Raw genomic sequence first — 18,833 nt, 5'->3', positions numbered from 1 at the left:
GGCATGAACCGCCATAGCCAGGTGCCTTTCTTTCTTTTTTTTTTTTTACTACTTATTTTAATTATTTATTTATTTTTTGAGACGGAGTCTTGCTCTATCGCCCAGACTGGAGTGCAGTGGTGCAATCTCAGCTCACTGCAAGCTCCGCATCCCGGGTTCATGCCATTCTCCTGCCTCAGCCTCCTGAGTCACTGGGACTACAGGTGCCCGCCACCACGCCTGGCTAACTTTTTGTATTTTTAGTAGAGATGGGGTTTCGCCGTGTTAGCCAGGATCTCCTGACCTCGTGATCCATCCACCTCAGCCTCCCAAAGTGCTGGGATTACAGGCGTGAGCCACTGCTCCCAGCCATTTCTTTTTAGCATTGAATAATATTCCATTGTCTAGATGTACTGCAATTTATCCATTCATCTACTGAAGGACATCTTGGTTGCATCTAACTTTTGGCAATTATGAATAAAGCTGCCATAAACATTCATGTGCAGATTTTCGTGTGGACATAAGTTTTCAGCTCCTCTGGGTAAATAAAATACCAAGGAGTGCAATTGCTGGATCATATGGTAAGATTACGTTTAGTTTTGTAAGAAACTGTCAAACTGTCTTCCAAAGTGGCTGTTCTATTTGCATTCCTATCAGCAATTAATGAGAGTTCCTGTTGCTCCACATCCTCACCAGCATATGGTGTTGTCAGTGTTCTGGAATTTGTCCATTCTAATATGCATGTTCTTAGCTTTTAACTCAGCAATTCCAGTTTTAAGAATGTATAAGGCCGGGCACGGTGGCTCAAGCCTGTAATCCCAGCACTTTGGGAGGCCGAGACGGGCGGATCACGAGGTCAGGAGATCGAGACCATCCTGGCTAATACGGTGAAACCCCGTCTCTACTAAAAAATACAAAAATCTAGCCGGGCGAGGTGGCGGGCATCTGTAGTCCCAGCTACTCCGGAGGCTGAGGCAGGAGAATGGCGTAAACCCGGGAGGCGGAGCTTGCAGTGAGCTGAGATCCGGCCACTGCATTCCAGCCTGAGCGACAGAGACAGAGTGAGACTCGGTCTCAAAAAAAAAAAAAAAAAAAAAAAAATTAAAAAAATAAAAATAAATAAATAAAAATAAAAATAAAATAAAATACACCAAAGTCTTAATTATTGGGGGAAGTAGGATTATAAGAGATTTCACTTTCTAAGGAAATTGTTAATATTCATATTACTGTTGTCATAAAGCAATTAAAAGTGCCTAATACATAGAAACTACTATATAAATATTACATTATACTAAAATAGTTTTGGGAATATTTTCAGGTTGTTTTTTGGCAATGAGCATGTATTATTTTTATAAGTAGGAAAAAATAAATACATGAGGTGGTGAAAATGCAGGCAGTATTTGATTATTTTAAATGTAATGAAGGGTTAAAAATGAGAGCTAGAGGATGCCAAAGGGTCCTCTATGCATACTTGAAAGGACCTAGTTGAAAGGGGAGGGTTGATAATGATAAGGCCCTAGGCAGAAGAGAATGGGAAACTCTAATGATAACATTAACTGATATTTAATGAATGTTTACCCTGGACCAGGTGTTCCAATTGCTTTTGAGCCCACAGGGAGGAAAGGTTAATCTTTTCCTTTGAGATTAGAACCAAGAGTTTTTTTTTTTTTTAGATGGAGTGTTGCTCTTGTCACCCAGGCTGGAGTGCAGTGGCCTGATCTCAGCTCACAGCAACCTCTGCCTCCCGGGTTCAAGTGATCCTCCTGCCTCAGCCTACCGTGCAGCTGGGATTACAGGAGCCCACCAGCACGTCTGGCTAATTTTTGTATTTTTAGTAGAGACGAGGTTTCACCATGCTGGCCAGGCTGCTTTTGAACTCCTGACCTCAAATGAACCGCCTGCCTCAGTCTCCCAAAGTGCTGGGATTACAGGTATGGGCCATCACGCCCAGCCCAGAGCAAAGATTCTTAATCTCAATTTCCTGAAATTGTATCCTAAATTTGATGGGTGAATGCATTTTTTAAAATACAAGAGAAGGCCCATAAATTACATCAGATTTTAAAAAGGGTGTTTGAGCCCCCCTCTTCCAAAGATAAAAGAATCAAGGAAAGAAGGGCAACATATATATACATACACACATATATACATATACATATACACACATACATACATATACATACATACATACATATATATATATATATATATTTTGAGATGGATTCTCACTCTGTTGCCCAGGCTGGAGCGTAGTGGTGCAATCTTGGCTTACCGCAACCTCTTGCCTCCTGGACTCAAGTGATCTTCCCACTTCAGCCTCCCAAGTAGCTTGAGAGAACAGACATGTGCTACCTTGCCCGGCTAATTTTTGTATTTTTAGTAGAGACGGAGTTTCATTACGTTGACCAAGCTGGTCTCGAACTCCTGACCTCAAGTGATCCGCCCACCTAGGCCTCCCAAAGTGCTGGGCGTGAGCCACCGCGCCCGACCGAAAGATTGGTTTTAAAAATGAATATTTTGAAGTGATGAGAAAACGAGAGGGTTTCTGCCAGATGTCCTTTCTCCCAGTGAAACAGGATTAGAGATTCCCTTTAAGGACAGTAACATTTGGTGATTGTGACATTCCCAAGTTCTGTTGATTGATTCATCGTCTTCCCTCCATCATACACGTCGAAGGGCAGAGTGAACTTCCATCCTGAAGGCTCCGCGCTTAGTTTTCGCAGATCAATAGCTCGTCCGGAATTTATCATCTTTTCTTTCCACTAACTCGAAACCAATCTAAATTCTTTCCAAACATCTTCTCAACGTAGTGTCCTTTGAGGAAATTTACTGTTTCGGCTTCCAGACTTGGCTCTTAAAAACTTAACTTTCGGCCAATATCTTAATAACTCTGATTCAGGTTTTTGCATTTGTCAACTACCATTGAATGACAATTTTAATGAGTTCGTTCTTATGAGGATCAAATGAAATGACATCTGTGAAAACCTCTTACAAAGTTTAAGCAAATAGTGCTATGCAATCACAAAGAGTTAACTACTAATTTTCAGTGTTAGGTAAATTTTAAAAGCTTTCCAGAGAATTGGCGTCCTGCACAACAGTCTCGTTCCAAAATAATGCAGGCGGGGACTGGGGTGGGGGAGCTCCTCTCGGACCGAGGCTACGTCTTTCGCTCCTTTTGTCTTTTCGGGGTATTAGAACTGTCATGGCGCCTTCAAGAAGAGGGAGGAGGCTTTCCCTGCGTCCAGCAGAACCATCTGGGGCACCTGGACCGGGCGGTGGGGTGGATAGAGAGACGAGCACCAGCTGGGACCGAAAACACCAACCCCTCTGAGAGGTCTCGGCCGGACCGGCGCAAGGGGAGGAGAGCGGGTGGAAGCCTACTCCAGCGAGCTCCCGGCGGCCGGGCCCCGCCCATCGAGAACGTCGCCCAATGGAAACCTGCCGGCGGTGCGGCACCGCCCATCTGTTGGTCGGGACGCCGCGAGGGCGGGGCCCGCAGTTCGGTTGCGCTGCGGAGCGCAGCTGTGAGGGAGTCGCTGTGATCCGGGGCCCCGGAACCCGAGCTGGAGCTGAAGCGCAGGCTGCGGGGCGCGGAGTCGGGAGGTGAGCGCCCAAGGAAAAGAGGGCCCCGGGAGGAGGCGGTTCGCGAGAGGACGGAAGGATCGGCCTCCGAGGCCCGGGACGGTGGGACCCGCCAGGCGGGTGCTGAAGGCGGCCCTGCTCACTCAGTAGCCCAGGCCCGATCGGGCCCTGCCTGCTGGAGCCGAGGGGCCGCTTCGGCCCCGCAGTCCCTGCCTGTCCCTCCCCGGCCTCTCTGGCTTGGCGGCGGCGCCCCGGAATTCTGCGGGCGCGGGTCGGGAGGCCCTGGCGTTCGCTTGGAACTCCGGCTGCGAGAGGCGGGGCCCGGCGGGCGGGGGCGGGGGCGGGGGCGGCGGTCGAGGCCCGGCGGCCTGCGGAAGCGCGGCGGCCTGGCCAGGCCTGCTCGCGGGGCGGTGCGCCGAGTGCGCGGGGGCGTGGCCTGCGCCCCTGACTACGCTGCCGGGCCGGCCTTTGATGAGGTGGCCGCCGCTGGCTCCCTGGGCCCCAGCTTGGTGCTTGCGCGGGCCGTCGCTGCCTTCCAGGCGCAGGGCATGCGACCTGTTGGAGTGTGAAATTCTAGGGGCCAGGTTCCTCTCCCGAGCGGTTTTATTTCCCACTGGACAGTGCTGCGGGTCTCAGAGGCCCTCTGGTCCGCTCGGGGTGAGGACAGCTGAGAGGCCCGGGCCCGTGAGCTCTTGCAGAGGAGCTGACACGCAGAGAGTCTGCTGTCCAATAAACGAAAGTCTCGGGGAAAAACTTTGCAGGGCGATCTGCATTACTCCAAAGTGAACACTGCATGTCTCAGGGTGGCTGGAGGCGGCAAGGAGAATCCCCTTATGGGCGCTTATGAGCTTTTCCATGTGTGATCTCTTTTAAACCTCTCAGCGGCTCCGAGGCAAAACTCCCAGTGTCGCAGAGGTTTTTTCATCAATAAGAGGAGTGCTGGAGGATCTCGGGCACTGCCCTCATTTTGCCTGCGGAGGAAAAATTAGGAAGGGACAAAAAGTCACAAAAATTAGGAAGGGGGTGGGGGGTAAGCAAATTCCAAGGGCATATCTCTGATGAAGGGTTGGTGTCTCCTGTGGTGCCCTACTGTGGATTAGTTGTTTGTGTCCTGGGTCCAGAAGTTTCTTTGGAGTCCATTGGCTACAGCTTTCCCGTATTAGAATTCTACTGTTATTTCCTATTGTAATCTGGCTGGGAATTTTACTTAGTTCAGATTCTAGATGCATTCAGTGAATGTAGCTGCTCAAGGAAGTAACTGATAGTGTCTTACCATTTTCTTAGCTACCTTTCGGATGAAGGAACATGATCTCTAACAGAAGTTTTCTGGTAGATTACTAAAACAGGCAGATAGTAGCTTTCCTGGCTGGCTGAGTTAAATCCCTCTCCAGCGATCCTCCCACTTCAGCCTCCTAAGTAGCTGGGATTACAGGCATGAGCCAGCGCGCCTGGCAAATCTCTCTAGAATAAGCCAGGATCTAGAAAATAACATACGGAAAGAATATCTTGCCAGATTTCCTCTGTACTGCCTATTGCTCTTTGGTATTCACTAGACTGTCTTCTAATAAAAATCTCCTTAGTTGAGTTAAATGTAGTGTAGATTGGGGGCAGAGATGGTCACAAATGGGCATCAGAGAGTTCTAAAAATACATGTGGACTTTTTAAAAGATTGGTGTGTTGACGGGAGACTTCTGAACTTACAGGAGCACATTTACTTCCCAGGGTATCACTTTCTTTGTCTTTTCTTTTTTTTTTTTTTGAGTCATAGTCTCACTCTCTCACCCAGGCTGTGGTGCAGTGGCACCATTTGGGCTCACTGCAACCTCCGCCTCCTGAGTTCAAGTGATTCTCGTGCTTCAGCCTCTTGAATAAGCTGGGATTACAGACATGTGCCAACACACCCTGCTAATTTTTGTATACTTTTGTTGCCCAGGCTGGTCTTGAACTCTTGAGCTCAAGCAGTCCGCCTCCACCATCTCCCAAAGTGCTGGGATTACAGGCACGGGCCAGCTTGCCCGGCCCAGGGTATCTCTTTCATACTGTAGCGCACTCTCTTGAGCCAAGCACACACAGGTTCCAACTCCTTCAGTCTTTGTTCTTAGAGATACAGAATAACATTAAGTGGTTGTCTTGTGACTTTTTGTACAAGTTAATGGCATTCAGCTCTTGAGAATTCTTCTTCTTCAAGTACCCATGACCCTGAAAAAAATGTTATGCTGTATAATACTTTTTCCTATAAAAGTTGTACATTGAGTTATTTGTATTTGTAAGAAATAACCTAGGCCAGTGCGGTGGCTCATGCCTGTAATCCCAGCACTTTGGGAGGCTGAGGCGGGCGGATCATGAGGTCAGGAGATTGAGACCATCCTGGTTAACACGGTGAAACCCCATCTCTACTAAAAATACAAAAAATTAGCTAGGTGTGGTGGCGCATGCCTGTAGTCCCAGCTATTCTGGAGGCTGAGGCAGGAGAATCGCTTGAACCTGGGAGGCGGAGGTTGCAGTGAACCCAGATCATACCACTGCACTTCAGCCTGGGCAACAGAGTGAGATTCCATCCCCTCCGCCAAAAAAGAAATAACCTATATCAGATCTAGTGCCCCAGAGAATGGAAACTTCAGAGCCTTTGAGCAATGTGAATGAAATGAAAGCTGGAAGCTTAAGGTCTTAGCTCTGACTTGAATTTGTGGCTGCTTGAATGTGGGTATTTATTTTGTGTGTTATTGTATCTCAAGGACTTAGCCCAATGGTTGGCCCACAATAAGTGCTTAAAAAAAATCTGTCAAATGAGTGAATGAAAAAAAAATGTTGTTAACCAATACCCATTTGTCACACTCACATCACAGGAAAGGTGAGGTCATCAGGGTTGAAGTCACAACTGCCAGTCACCTGCCCCAAGGGTAGCCTCACCATGGACTGGCGGGCTTGTTCTGTGTAGAGAAGGGATGGATAGTGAATGCCAAGGTTAGTTCTAGCTGGATAAATTAGCCAAGGGTTTCAGCTGGATAAGTTGGCTGAGGGTGCTACAGGTCCAGCCTTAAGGCTGTCTCAGTGCAACATTTTGGAGTCTGGAGTCATCTGTTCTGAATAGCGCCCATATAGCTTTTTTGTTTTTAATTTTTTGAGACAGAGTCTCACTCTGTTGCCCAAGCTGGAGTGCAGTGGCACAATCTCAGCTCACTGAAACCTCTGCCTCCTGGGTTCAAGTGATTCCCCTGCTTCAGCCTCCTGAGTAGCTGGGACTACAGGTGTGTGCCACCACACCTGGCTAATTTTTTTATTTTTAGTAGAGACAGGGTTTTGCCATGTTGGTCAGGCTGGTCTTGAACTCCTGACTTCAGGTAATCTACCTACCTCAGTCTCCCAAAGTGTTGGGATTACAGGCGTGAGCCACACATAGCTTAATTCTTGAGCACAGTACAAATAGGGTGTACTTGGGGATTCAAAGGGAAGCATGTTGGATGAATGTTTGCCAAGAAGGAATGGAGCACCTGATTTTGCTGTTGATTTGAACCTGACTCTAAGTGAGGTTAGACTGCCGTAAATCTTGTGTTTGTCATTCCTGGGTGGGTCATCTTCAACTATGATAGCTCACCTTCTCTAGACTTGAGTTAGGAGAATAGTTAATGTTGCAGTATTTAGGAGTGATTCTGATTTGGGATTTAAAGGAAACAAAGGTGGTGTGTGTTTCCTATTTGTAATTTTTAAAAATTGTGTGTAGAGACTGGGGTCTTGTTATGTTGTCCAGGCTGGTCTCAAGTGCCTGGCCTGTTTTCTTTTGCATTCGCAGATGAAGTTATTAGGATTATTAAATCTTTTTATTTATTTATTTTTTTGAGACAGAGTCTCCCTCTGTTGCCCAGCCAATGGCATGATCATAGCTCACTGCAGCCTCAAACTCCTAGGCAATCAAGTGATTCTCCCTTCAGCCTCCTGGGTAGCTGGGACTATAGCTGTGTACTACCTCACCGTGCTAATTTTTAAATTTTTTTTGTAAAGATGGGCTCTCACTTTCTTGCCCAGGCTGGGTCTCAAACTCCTGGCCTGAAGTGAACCTCTTGCCTTGGCTTCTCGAATTGCTAGGATTACAGGGGTGAGCCACTGTGCTCAGCTGGATTGCTAAAGTTTTCTCTTTTTTTTTGAGATGGGGTCTTGCTCTGTCATCCAGGCCGGAGTGCAGTGGCACGATCTCGGCTCACTGCAACCTCCACCTCCCTGGTTCAAAAAATTCTTGACCGGGCGCGGTGGCTTACGCCTGTAATCCCAGCACTTTGGGAGGCTGAGGCGGGCGGATCACAAGGTCAGGAGATCGAGACAATCCTGGCTAACACGGTGAAACCCCGTCTCTACTAAAAATACACAAAATTAGCTGGGCGTGTGTTGGGCGCCTGTAATCCCAGCTGCTCGGGAGGCTGAGGTGGGAGAATGGTGTGAACCCAGGAGGCGAAGCTTGCAGAGAGCCGAGATTGTGCCGCTACACTCCAGCCTGGGCAACAGAGTGAGACTCCCGTCTCCATAGAAAAAAAAAAAAAAAAGAAAAAATTCTCCTGCCTCAGTCTCCTGAGTAGCTGGGGCTACAGGCATATGCCACCACACCCAGCTAATTTTGTATTTTTAGTGGAGATGGGGTTTCACCATGTTGAACTCCTGACCTCAGGTGATCTGCCCACCTTGGCCTCCCAAAGGGATTACGGGCGTGAGCCACCGCATCCAGCCTGGATTACTAAATCTTTACAGATGTATCCTGACTCTCTCTGCCTTCTCCCTCTGTACTTGCCCCAACCAATGCAGGTCTGAGTGTTCCTTCCAGCATGTCGGAGGGGGAGTCCCAGACAGTACTCAGCAGTGGCTCAGACCCAAAGGTAGAATCCTCATCTTCAGCTCCTGGCCTGACATCAGTGTCACCTCCTGTGACCTCTACAACCTCAGCTGCTTCCCCAGAGGAAGAAGAAGAAAGTGAAGATGAGTCTGAGATTTTGGAAGAGTCGCCCTGTGGGCGCTGGCAGAAGAGGCGAGAAGAGGTAAGGTGATGGTACAGTCACTCTTGGGGGAGTGAATTCTGGAAAGGTGAGAACTGGAAGAGCGAAGTCTTAAAAGAGGCCGACCAAACTTCAATAGGTTGGGGGCTAGGAGGAGATGATCATATGGAGTGTTAAAATGGAGGATTTGCGAGATAACTTTAATTCTCTTTCATATGAATTTCTTCTCAGGTGAATCAACGGAATGTACCAGGTATTGACAGTGCATACCTGGCCATGGATACAGAGGAAGGTGTAGAGGTTGTGTGGAATGAGGTACAGTTCTCTGAGCGCAAGAACTACAAGCTGCAGGAGGTAGGTAATGCTGAAAAGGTGAAGCCTGAGGAATGTTGGAACACTGATTTAGAGAGGAACTGGTGTTGGGAAGCTGCCCATGAGGAGAGTATGTTGGGGTCAGTTCATTTCTGGGGAGGGACAGGAAATGGCTTCTCAGGATTATTACAGTGATTTATGAACTCTGTTATTCCACTGTCTCGCTTGCTCTCAGGAAAAGGTTCGTGCTGTGTTTGATAATCTGATTCAATTGGAGCATCTTAACATTGTTAAGTTTCACAAATATTGGGCTGACATTAAAGAGAACAAGGCCAGGGTAAGAATTTTTTCCCCATATTTCCTGAACTTACTGCAAAGAGACTAGCTGCATTTATTATTGTTCGTTTTATACTCAGAGATTAAAACAAGGTAGTTTTGAAACAGAACTGGAATCAGCTGCAATGGCGATAAGAGTGGGGCTTCAGTTGTCACCTATGCCTTTTGTATGGCTATAGATTGGGCAGAAAACGAGTGAACTTTTGCTTCCTTCTTCCCATAACTTTTATTGCTTAGTAGTTTTCATTGCCCCATTTAGTCTAAGTAAGTAAAGCTAAGAACAAGAGGAGAGAAATTTTAACAAACTTTCAAATTTAAAATCTGTTACAAGGGAAGGGATCATTTCTACCATAAGACCTTTTAGTAAATGCTTTGCCTCCCCAGGTCATTTTTATCACAGAATACATGTCATCTGGGAGTCTGAAGCAATTTCTGAAGAAGACCAAAAAGAACCACAAGACCATGAATGAAAAGGTATAGAAGGAGAGCAGACAAAGTTTTAGGCTCGGGGTGGGGCGGGGCGGGGGGCTTAAAAATACTGTGTTTATGAAGCTGATCAGGAAGGGATGGAAGGAGCTGGTGGGAGAGAGTTAAGAGAGGGAATTACTGCTGACCCTTGGATCAAACTTTGTTCCAGGCATGGAAGCGCTGGTGCACACAAATCCTCTCTGCCCTAAGGTAAGTAGTACCTGGTTAGTTTCTTACCCATATTTCCTGATTTAGTTCCTCCAAACAGATTTCAGGGCACTACTCTTCTGTTCTCTTCTGCCTCTCCCCACTTTCTTTGAATCATATACCGTCAAGATTGGGCCCGCTATGGGTCTTTTAAAGGGTGCATCCTAATGCCCTAACCACAACACTTACCTCCTACCTCTTTCTCCTAGTGCTTATCCAGCTATTTAAATCATCAGGCATAATGGAGATTCAGAGTGTGGGGATTATCTTTATGGTGACCAGCAGGAGACCTGGCCCTTGCTCCTCTTAACCCTTGGGTTCCCCTTGCCCTTAATTTCCCAGTGGCCCCTCTAACAGCCCAGTGCCCCCACAGCTACCTGCACTCCTGTGACCCCCCCATCATCCATGGGAACCTGACCTGTGACACCATCTTCATCCAGCACAACGGACTCATCAAGATTGGCTCTGGTGAGGGGAGGGAGAGGTTCTGGGCAGGGGAGCCTCGGGAATTTGGGAACCATGGGGGTAAGATGAAAGGAATGGGGATAACAGAGCAAAATTCTGAAGTGTGGGCCGGTGAGAAGAGAAAGGACCTTGCTAGGAGTAATTCATAGGAGAGGCCAGTTAATTAGTGGAGACGGGGTAGGATATATAATCTTACACCTTTGTGAAAGGAAATTAGGGTCAATACAGAGATACTGATAGGAGGTTGGGAAAGGGCAAGAGATACGGGTTTGAGGTTTGATTTGAGCCCTGGGGCCAGACCCTGCCAGAGGAGGTTCCAGGCTGTGCCTGCTGTGAGTGCTTTCATTTGCTGTGTATTTGTGTGCAGTGTACAACATTTCTGTGTGCTGTGTCTGTGTGGTATTTGTGTGTCCATTTGTCTGGGGCTTGGCTGCTCCATGGCTCACAACTTTTCTCTGTTTTCCTCCCTCCCGCTTACGGGCTGCTCTGTTCCCAACAGTCTTTCATAGGATTTTTGCTAATGGTGAGAGCTCCCTCTGCCCCACTTGGGGCTCTGTTTGTGCTCCCTCTGCTCCCTTGGCGGCTGCCCAGTGCATGCAGTCGTGGGAGCAAACCCGCTTCCCCTATCTTCCCTGCCTAATTATGCCTGCTTAGCTTCTGCCCTGCCAGCCCTCCGCCTGCTTGCCCCTCCATAACCTGCTTGTTTCCTGTGGATTCTGCCTGGCTGGCCACTTACCTCCTGGATTCATGTTCCCCCTCATCATCAGGCTAGTTTCCCAGATCATACTGTGCTCCCAGATCCTCTGTGACTTGTAGTCATTGTTGATGATCTGAGTGAGTCCAAATTGGGCCTGGTCCTGGTTCCTCATTCAGCCCTGTGGCAGGCAGTGTTGAGGAAAAAGGGGGTAGAATAGGAGTCTAAAAAGTTTTGGTGGATTAAAAGTGGAACTGATTCAAGGGTATTAGCTCAATTCTGAGCTCTTTTTGAGTTTCACTCAGCAAAGGTGGGTAAGAAGGAGCCTACCTCCTGAGTTGTATGTTAATGCTTCTTATCCTTATTTATCCAAGTTCCTGAGGTCTCCAATTGTCCCAGATTAGGAAGGGCTGCCTGTGTTTTTATGTTATTTGCAGGGTGGATGAAAAAACTAAAACCAAGTATTTTCATGTGAGTAGGGATTAGATGTACCTGGGATTTAGGGAAGGTGAACGGGGCACAAGTGACAGTTTTTCCTTAAACTGCATTGCTTCTAGACTAGCCCAAAGTCCCTGTGTATCTGTTAATTTAGTCTGGTGCTTTTGTTGCTCCTGATTTAGGGACATTAGATAAGAAGCAGCAGGACTAAGAAAGGGGAGGTAGGTGGCGTCCATGTGTGGTCTGTAGTTCAGGATGAGAAAGGGGATATGTTTGTGCCTGTTGAGGGTCATCAGAAAGGAGACTTCAGGAGAGAATTTGGCTTTTGGGGCCTTTCTCTGGAGTGAGACTATTCTTCGGTGATGGTGGTCAGATTGTGTGTGTCTCCCCTACTCTCAGTGGCTCCTGACACTATCAACAATCATGTGAAGACTTGTCGAGAAGAGCAGAAGAATCTACACTTCTTTGCACCAGAGTATGGAGGTGAGCCTTCCTGCTTTCTCTGCCCTGTCCTCATTCCCTGCTTTTGCACCTTATAACTTGAGGTACAGAGGCAATATAACTGAAACTTCTAGGCCTTCTCTACCAGCATACAAAATATTTTTTTCTTTTCTTTTTTTTTTCCTAAGGCATTCCTGCCAACCCTAGCCCCCAATCCTCTGATTAACCAAAGCCTTCTCGGTTTTCCCTAGAAGTCACTAATGTGACAACAGCAGTGGACATCTACTCCTTTGGCATGTGTGCACTGGAGGTGAGGAGACTGGAGGGGAGGGGGGCAAATGAGAAGATGGAAGGGGTAATGGAGGGAGCACAAGTAAGGCGCTGGCTTGGAAGGAGTGATTGTGGGAGCACTGACGTTCTTAGGTGTCTCCTTTTTTTTTAATTCCTCCTCACTGAAGATGGCAGTGCTGGAGATTCAGGGCAATGGAGAGTCCTCATATGTGCCACAGGAAGCCATCAGCAGTGCCATCCAGCTTCTAGAAGACCCATTACAGAGGGTAAGGATCTTCAGGATCACTCCCTCCTCAACTGACCTTCAAATGTCTTCTGGTTTTTCTTCCTTTGTATCCACTGGGCATATGCTCCTAAGAGCTAGGGAACATAAAACAGAAAGGACACGCAAAATCTGTAAACATTTTCTTAGGAGGTGCCTACCCTGTTTTTGCATATATACACATAGGTTAGGGGGTTAAGATGGATGATACTGGGGTTCAAAGTTGTGTGTTGGCTGGGCGCAGTGGCTCACACCTGTAATCCCAGCACTTTGAGAGGCTGAGGCGGGCGGATCACTTGAGCTCAGGAGTTTGAGACCAGCCTGGCCAACGTGGTGAAACCCTGTCTCTACTAAAAATACAAAAACTAGCTGGGCGTGGTGGTGTGTGCTTGTAGTCCCACCTACACGGGAGGCTGAGGCAAGAGAAATGCTTGAACCTGGGAGGTGGAGGTTGCAGTAAGCTGAGCTTGGGCTACTGCACTCCAATCTGGGCAACAGAGCGAGACTGTCTCTAAAAAAAAAAAGACAAGAAAAAAAATGTATGTGAATTTAAACGTGCCTACATGGAGGTAAATTAATTTGATGGTTACTTCAGGCAATTGCTGTATACTCTCAGACAGCCATTTTTATATTTTTAAGCACATCAGTCAATTTAAATTAAACCAGTTGTTTGGGATTTTATATTTATACAGTTTTAGTTAGTGATGGTGCCCTGAAATAATGAGCCAAGATTTAAAAGACATAAGGTTATGCATCAGTTGATAGACTATAGTAAGTAGAGCTTGGACAGGAAAGTCTAAACAAGAACAGTTTGTAACTCATTAGATAAGTATAATAGGGAACAGGAGAGAAAAGAAGACTAGTGGGAAGTCAGGAGGATAGTGTGGAGTAAGTTTCTACTTCAACATTGAAGTGGAGTATTCAAGTGAAAGATGAGGTATGTGACCTTGTTAGCTTTCAAGGTTAAAAGCAGGAAAGCAGGTTGTCGTGGGATGTGCAGGAGGTAGAAAAGGAGGCGGTGGAGCACCGTGGCTCATACTTTTAATCCCAGCACTTTTGGAGGCTGAGGTGGGAGGATCACTTGAGTTCAGGAGCTCGAGACTAGCCTGGGCAATGTAGCAAAACCCTATCTCTGTGAAAAAAATATAAAAATAATTGGGTGTAGTGGCACATGCCTGTGGTCCCAGCTACTCTGGAAGCTGAAGTGGGAGGACTGCTTGAACCCAGGAGGTTGAAGCAGCAGTGAGCTGTGATTGTGCCACTATACTCCAGCCTGGGTGACACAGCAAGACCCTGTCTCAGGAAAAAAAGAAAGAGAGAGAGAGAGAAAGAAAGAAGGCAGAAATGGGTAGAGGAATCTTGGGAAATTGAGTGAATTCAGTGATTGTGGGCAAAGGAAATTGTGATACTAGGCTTGTGAAATAAAAAAGATGGTGAATATTGATCACATTGGGTAAATTTAGGAAGAGAGAAGCTAAATTTCGCAAGATTTAGAATAGAAGATAGGCAGTGAGTTGACTAATAAAGCAGAGGTAGAAACTAAGGAAAAAGAAAGTGTGAACATTAAAGAAAAAAGAAAGCTTGTGGTTGGAGAGCAGAAAAATAATTAAACCCAGAAAGGCAGTGGATGGTGTCTTTCATATAATATCTTGAGTTTTTGAAGCCCTTTCAGGTGCATTTATCAATATATTGTTTTCTCAGCAAGTGCTGAGCCCCTACTATGTACAAAGCCTTGTGCTAAGTAGAATGAGAGTTATAAAGATGAACGCATTGAGGGGCTTGCCAGATGCCTGCTCCAGTTCCTTTTCTTTTCTTTTCTAGGAATTCATTCAAAAGTGCCTGCAGTCTGAACCTGCTCGCAGACCAACAGCCAGAGAACTTCTGTTCCACCCAGCATTGTTTGAAGTGCCGTCGCTCAAACTCCTTGCTGCCCACTGCATTGTGGGACACCAACGTGAGTCCTCTTGGCCCTGTGGGGAATAGTCTTCCAGTCTGGAACCCTGTAACTATCACTGGCATGCTTGCTTTCCTCTTCCATATCCAAAGGGATTTTTTTTTTTTTTTTGAGACAGAGTGTCACTCTGTCTCCCAGGCTGGAGTGCAATGGCTTGATCTCAGCTCATTGCAATTTCCAGCTCCCGGGCTTAAGCGATTCTTGTGCCTCAGCCTCCCGAATAGCTGGGATTACAGGCATGTGCCACCATGCCTGGCTAATTTCTGTACTTTTAGTAGAGATGGAGTTTCGCCATGTTGGCCAGGCTGGTCTTGAACTCCTGGCGTCAAGTGATCTGTCCACCTCGGCTTCCCAAAGTGCTGGGATTACAGGCATGAGACACTGCGCCAGGCCTCCAAAGGGATTCTTTACCCCTTTGCCTGCATGCCTTCTATGACATTTAATCTGACTGTCCCTTCATAACATCCCACTCCATCCAGACATGATCCCAGAGAATGCTCTGGAGGAGATCACCAAAAACATGGATACCAGTGCTGTACTGGCTGAAATCCCTGCAGGACCAGGAAGAGAACCAGTTCAGACTTTGTGAGTAACTGAGAGGGTCTGAAAGAGGCAAATTGGTCACTATCACTCTTGAGGCTCTGTAAACTGTCCATTCTCTGGGAATGGTTGAATTTGCTATTTTGCTTGTTTCCTTCCTTCCATCTCCTTTCTCTTTTCTCCTCCAGGTACTCTCAGTCACCAGCTCTGGAATTAGATAAATTCCTTGAAGATGTCAGGTGAGAGCAGAGTGAGAAGGCAGGCTTTCTTGAGAAAGCAAGCAGGGTTGGGTATCCTAAGGCATTCACAGAGTCCATGTGACCTGTCTTCATCTTCTTCCAGGAATGGGATCTATCCTCTGACAGCCTTTGGGCTGCCTCGGCCCCAGCAGCCACAGCAGGAGGAGGTGACATCACCTGTTGTGCCTCCCTCTGTCAAGACTCCGACACCTGAACCAGCTGAGGTGGAGACTCGCAAGGTGGGGGCTGTGTGGGTGTGGATTGTCTCCATGGCTGTGGTGGAAGGGAGAGAGGACATCTCAAATAAGGCTCTATCCTTTAGAGAAAATGCTCCTTAGCAGCCATGCCCTATGGGCTGGAAAGACGTCTAGGTATTGGGTTTTTTACAGACAGGTCTCTAGAGTGACCCTCTCTTCCTTCCCTAGGTGGTGCTGATGCAGTGCAACATTGAGTCCGTGGAGGAGGGAGTCAAACACCATGTAAGGCTCAGGGCTAGGGTTGCCGCAAAGCTGGTGGCCAGAGGGTGGGGAAGAAGAGTCTCATTTTCTGACTGTCCTATTCTCCAGCTGACGCTTCTGCTGAAGCTGGAGGACAAACTGAACCGGCACCTGAGCTGTGACCTGATGCCAAGTGAGTCTCTCCTTTCCCTCAGAGGATGGAGAGTCTATGAGCCTTATCTTTTAGGGACATATTCAGGGGTGGGAAAGGTGACAAGGCAGTAACACATTGACTCACATAGAATGACTATCTTAGCCCCTAAAGCAGTGGGTGGATCTGACAGTTTAGCCCCAGTGGGGCTGTCTGAAGGGCCCCAGGTCCCTCAGTCCCATACTGTACTCACCCCCTCCTGTTTCTCTGTCAGATGAGAACATCCCTGAGTTGGCAGCTGAGCTGGTACAGCTGGGCTTCATTAGTGAGGTGAGGTTTCTGCCTTCATCTGCCCTGGCTGCCCTCATGCCTTCTCTTCCTCAGCCCCCATGTCACTGAGCACTTCTCCCCTAGGCTGACCAGAGCCGGCTGACTTGTCTGCTAGAAGAGACCTTGAACAAGTTCAATTTTGCCAGGAACAGTACCCTCAACTCAGCCGCTGTCACCGTCTCCTCTTAGAGCTCACTGGAGCCAGGCCCTGATCTGCGCTGTGGCTGTCCCTGGACGTGCTGCAGCCCTCCTATCCCATCCCCCCAGTCAGTATTACCCTGTGAAGCCCCTTCCTTCCTTTACTATTCAGGAGGGCTGGGGGGGCTCCCTGGTTCTGAGCATCATCCTCCCCCTCCCCTTTCTTCCTCCCCTCTGCACTTTGTTTACTTGTTTTGCACAGACGTGGGCCTGGGCCTTCTCAGCAGCCGCCTTCTAGTTGGGGGCTAGTCGCTGATCTGCCGGCTCCCGCCCAGCCTGTGTGGAAAGGAGGCCCACGGGCACTAGGGGAGCCGAATTCTACAATCCCGCTGGGGCGGCCGGGGCGGGAGAGAAAGGTGGTGCTGCAGTGGTGGCCCTGGGGGGCCATTCGATTCGCCTCAGTTGCTGCTGTAATAAAAGTCTACTTTTTGCTAAAAGCGTCGTGTGTTCGCGCCTTTCCTGCCAGGGGGAGCGGGCCCGGGGCGGAGGCGGGGCCCAGGTGGGAGGGGAACCCGGGACGGAGGCGGGGCCCAGGTTGGGGCGGGGCCGGGCCCAGGTAGAGCGGACCTGCGGCCGGCGCGGCGGACGGGATGAGGCGCTGCAGTCTCTGCGCTTTCGGTAACTTCCGGGACCTGGCGTCTCGTCTCCTAACCCTGGGGCCACCCTTGGCCCGTCCTAAGGTGCGGGGTTAATCGGCCAGGAGCCGTCTCTCCCCACCCCGCCCGACTCAACCCTGTCCTCACCCGTGCTTTGCAGACGCCGCCCGGGGGCCCCGGCGGCTGATGCGCGTGGGCCTGGCGCTGATCCTGGTGGGCCACGTGAACTTGCTGCTGGGGGCTGTGCTGCACGGCACTGTCCTGCGGCACGTGGCCAATCCCCGTGGCGCTGTCACGCCAGAGTACACCGTGGCCAATGTCATCTCCGTCGGCTCGGGGCTGCTGGTGAGCGCGGCAGGCGGCCCGGGGCGGGGGTCGGGCGCCCAGAAAGCCCATCAAGCCAAAGGCTTTGTGTCTTCCACAGAGCGTTTCCGTGGGACTTGTGGCTCTCCTGGCGTCCAGGAACCTTCTTCGCCCTCCACTGGTGAGAAGGGACTTCCTGGAGCTTTTAGAGTAGGCTTGAGTCAGGGAAATGGGGGCTGAGATTGGTCTTTCAATAGATTGGAGGAGCCTCAAATAGAGAAACTGGGTGTCTAGTCACTGGGAGTTAGCCAGGCCCAGGCTGTTCACCCTGATCTGTCCCTGCCAGCACTGGGCCCTGCTGGTGCTAGCTCTGGTGAACCTGCTCTTGTCCGCTGCCTGCTCTCTGGGCCTTCTTCTTGCCGTGTCACTCACTGTGGCCAACGGTGGCCGCCGCCTTATTGCTGACTGCCACCCAGGACTGCTGGATCCTCTGGTACCACTGGATGAGGGGCCGGGACACACCGACTGCCCCTTTGACCCCACAAGAATCTATGTGAGCACATTCTCTTCCTTCTTGTGGTCTACAAAGCCTTGGTCCTGCCCTTTTAATTTCCCTTCTTTGCTGCACTTGCCCTACTCCCTATCCTTCTTGCTTTTCAGGATACAGCCTTGGCTCTCTGGATCCCTTCTTTGCTCATGTCTGCAGGGGAGGCTGCTCTATCTGGTTACTGCTGTGTGGCTGCACTCACTCTACGTGGAGTTGGGCCCTGCAGGAAGGAGGGACTTCAGGGGCAGGTAAGGAAGGTGAACACGAAGGGTTCATTCCACAGAGACTGGCTGTGTTGAAAAGATGCTGACCGGCCAGGTGCAGTGGCTCACACCTGTAATCCCAGCACTTTGGGAGCCTGAGGCAGGCAGATCACTTGAGGTCAGGAGTTTGAGACCAGCCTGGCCAACGCGGTGAAACCTCATCTCTACTAAAAATACAAAAAAGTAGTCAGGTGGGGTGGCGGGCACCTGTAATCCCAGCTACTTGGAAGGCTGAGGCAGGAGAATCGCTTGAACCTGGGAGGTGGAGGTTGCAGTGAGCTGAGATCGTGCCACTGCACTCCAGCCTGGGCAACAGAGCCAGGCTGCATCTCAAAAATAAAAAGAAAAAAGAAAGAAAAAGATGCTGACCTATCATTCAGGGCAAGGGTGTCTAACTCCACCTTCTTCTGCAGCTAGAGGAAATGACAGAGCTTGAATCTCCTAAACATAAAAGGCAGGAAAATGAGCAGCTACTGGATGGAAGTCAAGAAATCCAAGCATCACAGAGAAGTTGGGTTTAGGACAGGTAATGGGCCTTGAAGGTGGTGGCCTGGGTAAGAGTGGGGGCAGGGAAGTGCTCTTAGAACTGGGTCTAGGTCTTGCCATGCTGCTTTCCCCCTCTGACCCGGGTTGGTTCTCCCCTCTGTCCAGCAGGTGCTGTTCCAAGACTCAGTCCTAAAGGGTTTTTTTTTCCCCACTAAGCAAGGGGCCCTGACCTCGGGATGAGATAATACATTGTAATAAAGTAACTTCTCTTTTCTTCTACTTGATTATGATTCCTTTTGGGGAAAAGGCACTGTGTGATGTTGGGAGTGACTTTGATC

General features: G+C 48.8%; 2 protein-coding genes and 1 long non-coding RNA gene across 4 annotated transcripts; 2 read left to right on the top strand and 1 right to left on the bottom strand.

Annotated features, from left to right (window-relative positions):
* Positions 1-3,428: 3,428 nt before the first annotated feature.
* On the top strand, positions 3,429-16,737 carry LOC113223698 (nuclear receptor-binding protein). Its single transcript, XM_026453092.2, has 18 exons — positions 3,429-3,579; positions 8,350-8,579; positions 8,769-8,891; positions 9,085-9,186; positions 9,570-9,659; positions 9,823-9,863; positions 10,234-10,328; positions 11,857-11,940; positions 12,150-12,208; positions 12,357-12,455; positions 14,273-14,405; positions 14,885-14,990; positions 15,134-15,184; positions 15,288-15,423; positions 15,610-15,663; positions 15,751-15,814; positions 16,047-16,102; positions 16,187-16,737. Exons 2-18 carry the CDS (start codon positions 8,370-8,372, stop codon positions 16,289-16,291), a joined length of 1,608 nt encoding a protein of 535 aa, XP_026308877.1. The 5' UTR covers positions 3,429-3,579; positions 8,350-8,369; the 3' UTR covers positions 16,292-16,737.
* Positions 14,080-18,166, bottom strand: LOC113223700. Its single transcript, XR_004228496.1, has 3 exons — positions 17,044-18,166; positions 16,026-16,213; positions 14,080-15,457 (listed from the first exon to the last, which is right to left on the bottom strand). It is a non-coding gene; the product is annotated as an uncharacterized LOC113223700 (long non-coding RNA).
* On the top strand, positions 16,830-18,774 carry LOC113223699 (keratinocyte-associated protein 3). Of its 2 annotated transcripts, XM_026453094.2 has the most exons (7): positions 16,830-16,918; positions 17,057-17,241; positions 17,321-17,380; positions 17,546-17,752; positions 17,860-17,994; positions 18,423-18,535; positions 18,661-18,774. In XM_026453094.2, the coding sequence occupies exons 1-6, from the start codon at positions 16,891-16,893 to the stop codon at positions 18,528-18,530; spliced, it is 723 nt and encodes a 240-aa protein (XP_026308879.1). In that variant the 5' UTR covers positions 16,830-16,890; the 3' UTR covers positions 18,531-18,535; positions 18,661-18,774. The 2 variants fall into 2 exon arrangements, with proteins under 2 accessions (XP_026308879.1, XP_031790058.1); XM_031934198.1 differs by having other exon boundaries at positions 17,057-17,380; positions 17,676-17,994; positions 18,423-18,774.
* The last annotated feature ends 59 nt before the right edge of the window (positions 18,775-18,833 follow it).

This window comes from Piliocolobus tephrosceles, chromosome 15 (genome assembly GCF_002776525.5).
Source record: "Piliocolobus tephrosceles isolate RC106 chromosome 15, ASM277652v3, whole genome shotgun sequence".
Classification (NCBI taxonomy): domain Eukaryota; kingdom Metazoa; phylum Chordata; class Mammalia; order Primates; family Cercopithecidae; genus Piliocolobus; species Piliocolobus tephrosceles.
The sequence above is the reverse complement of the archived record's forward strand: the minus strand, read 5'-3'. Positions and strand labels throughout refer to the sequence as shown.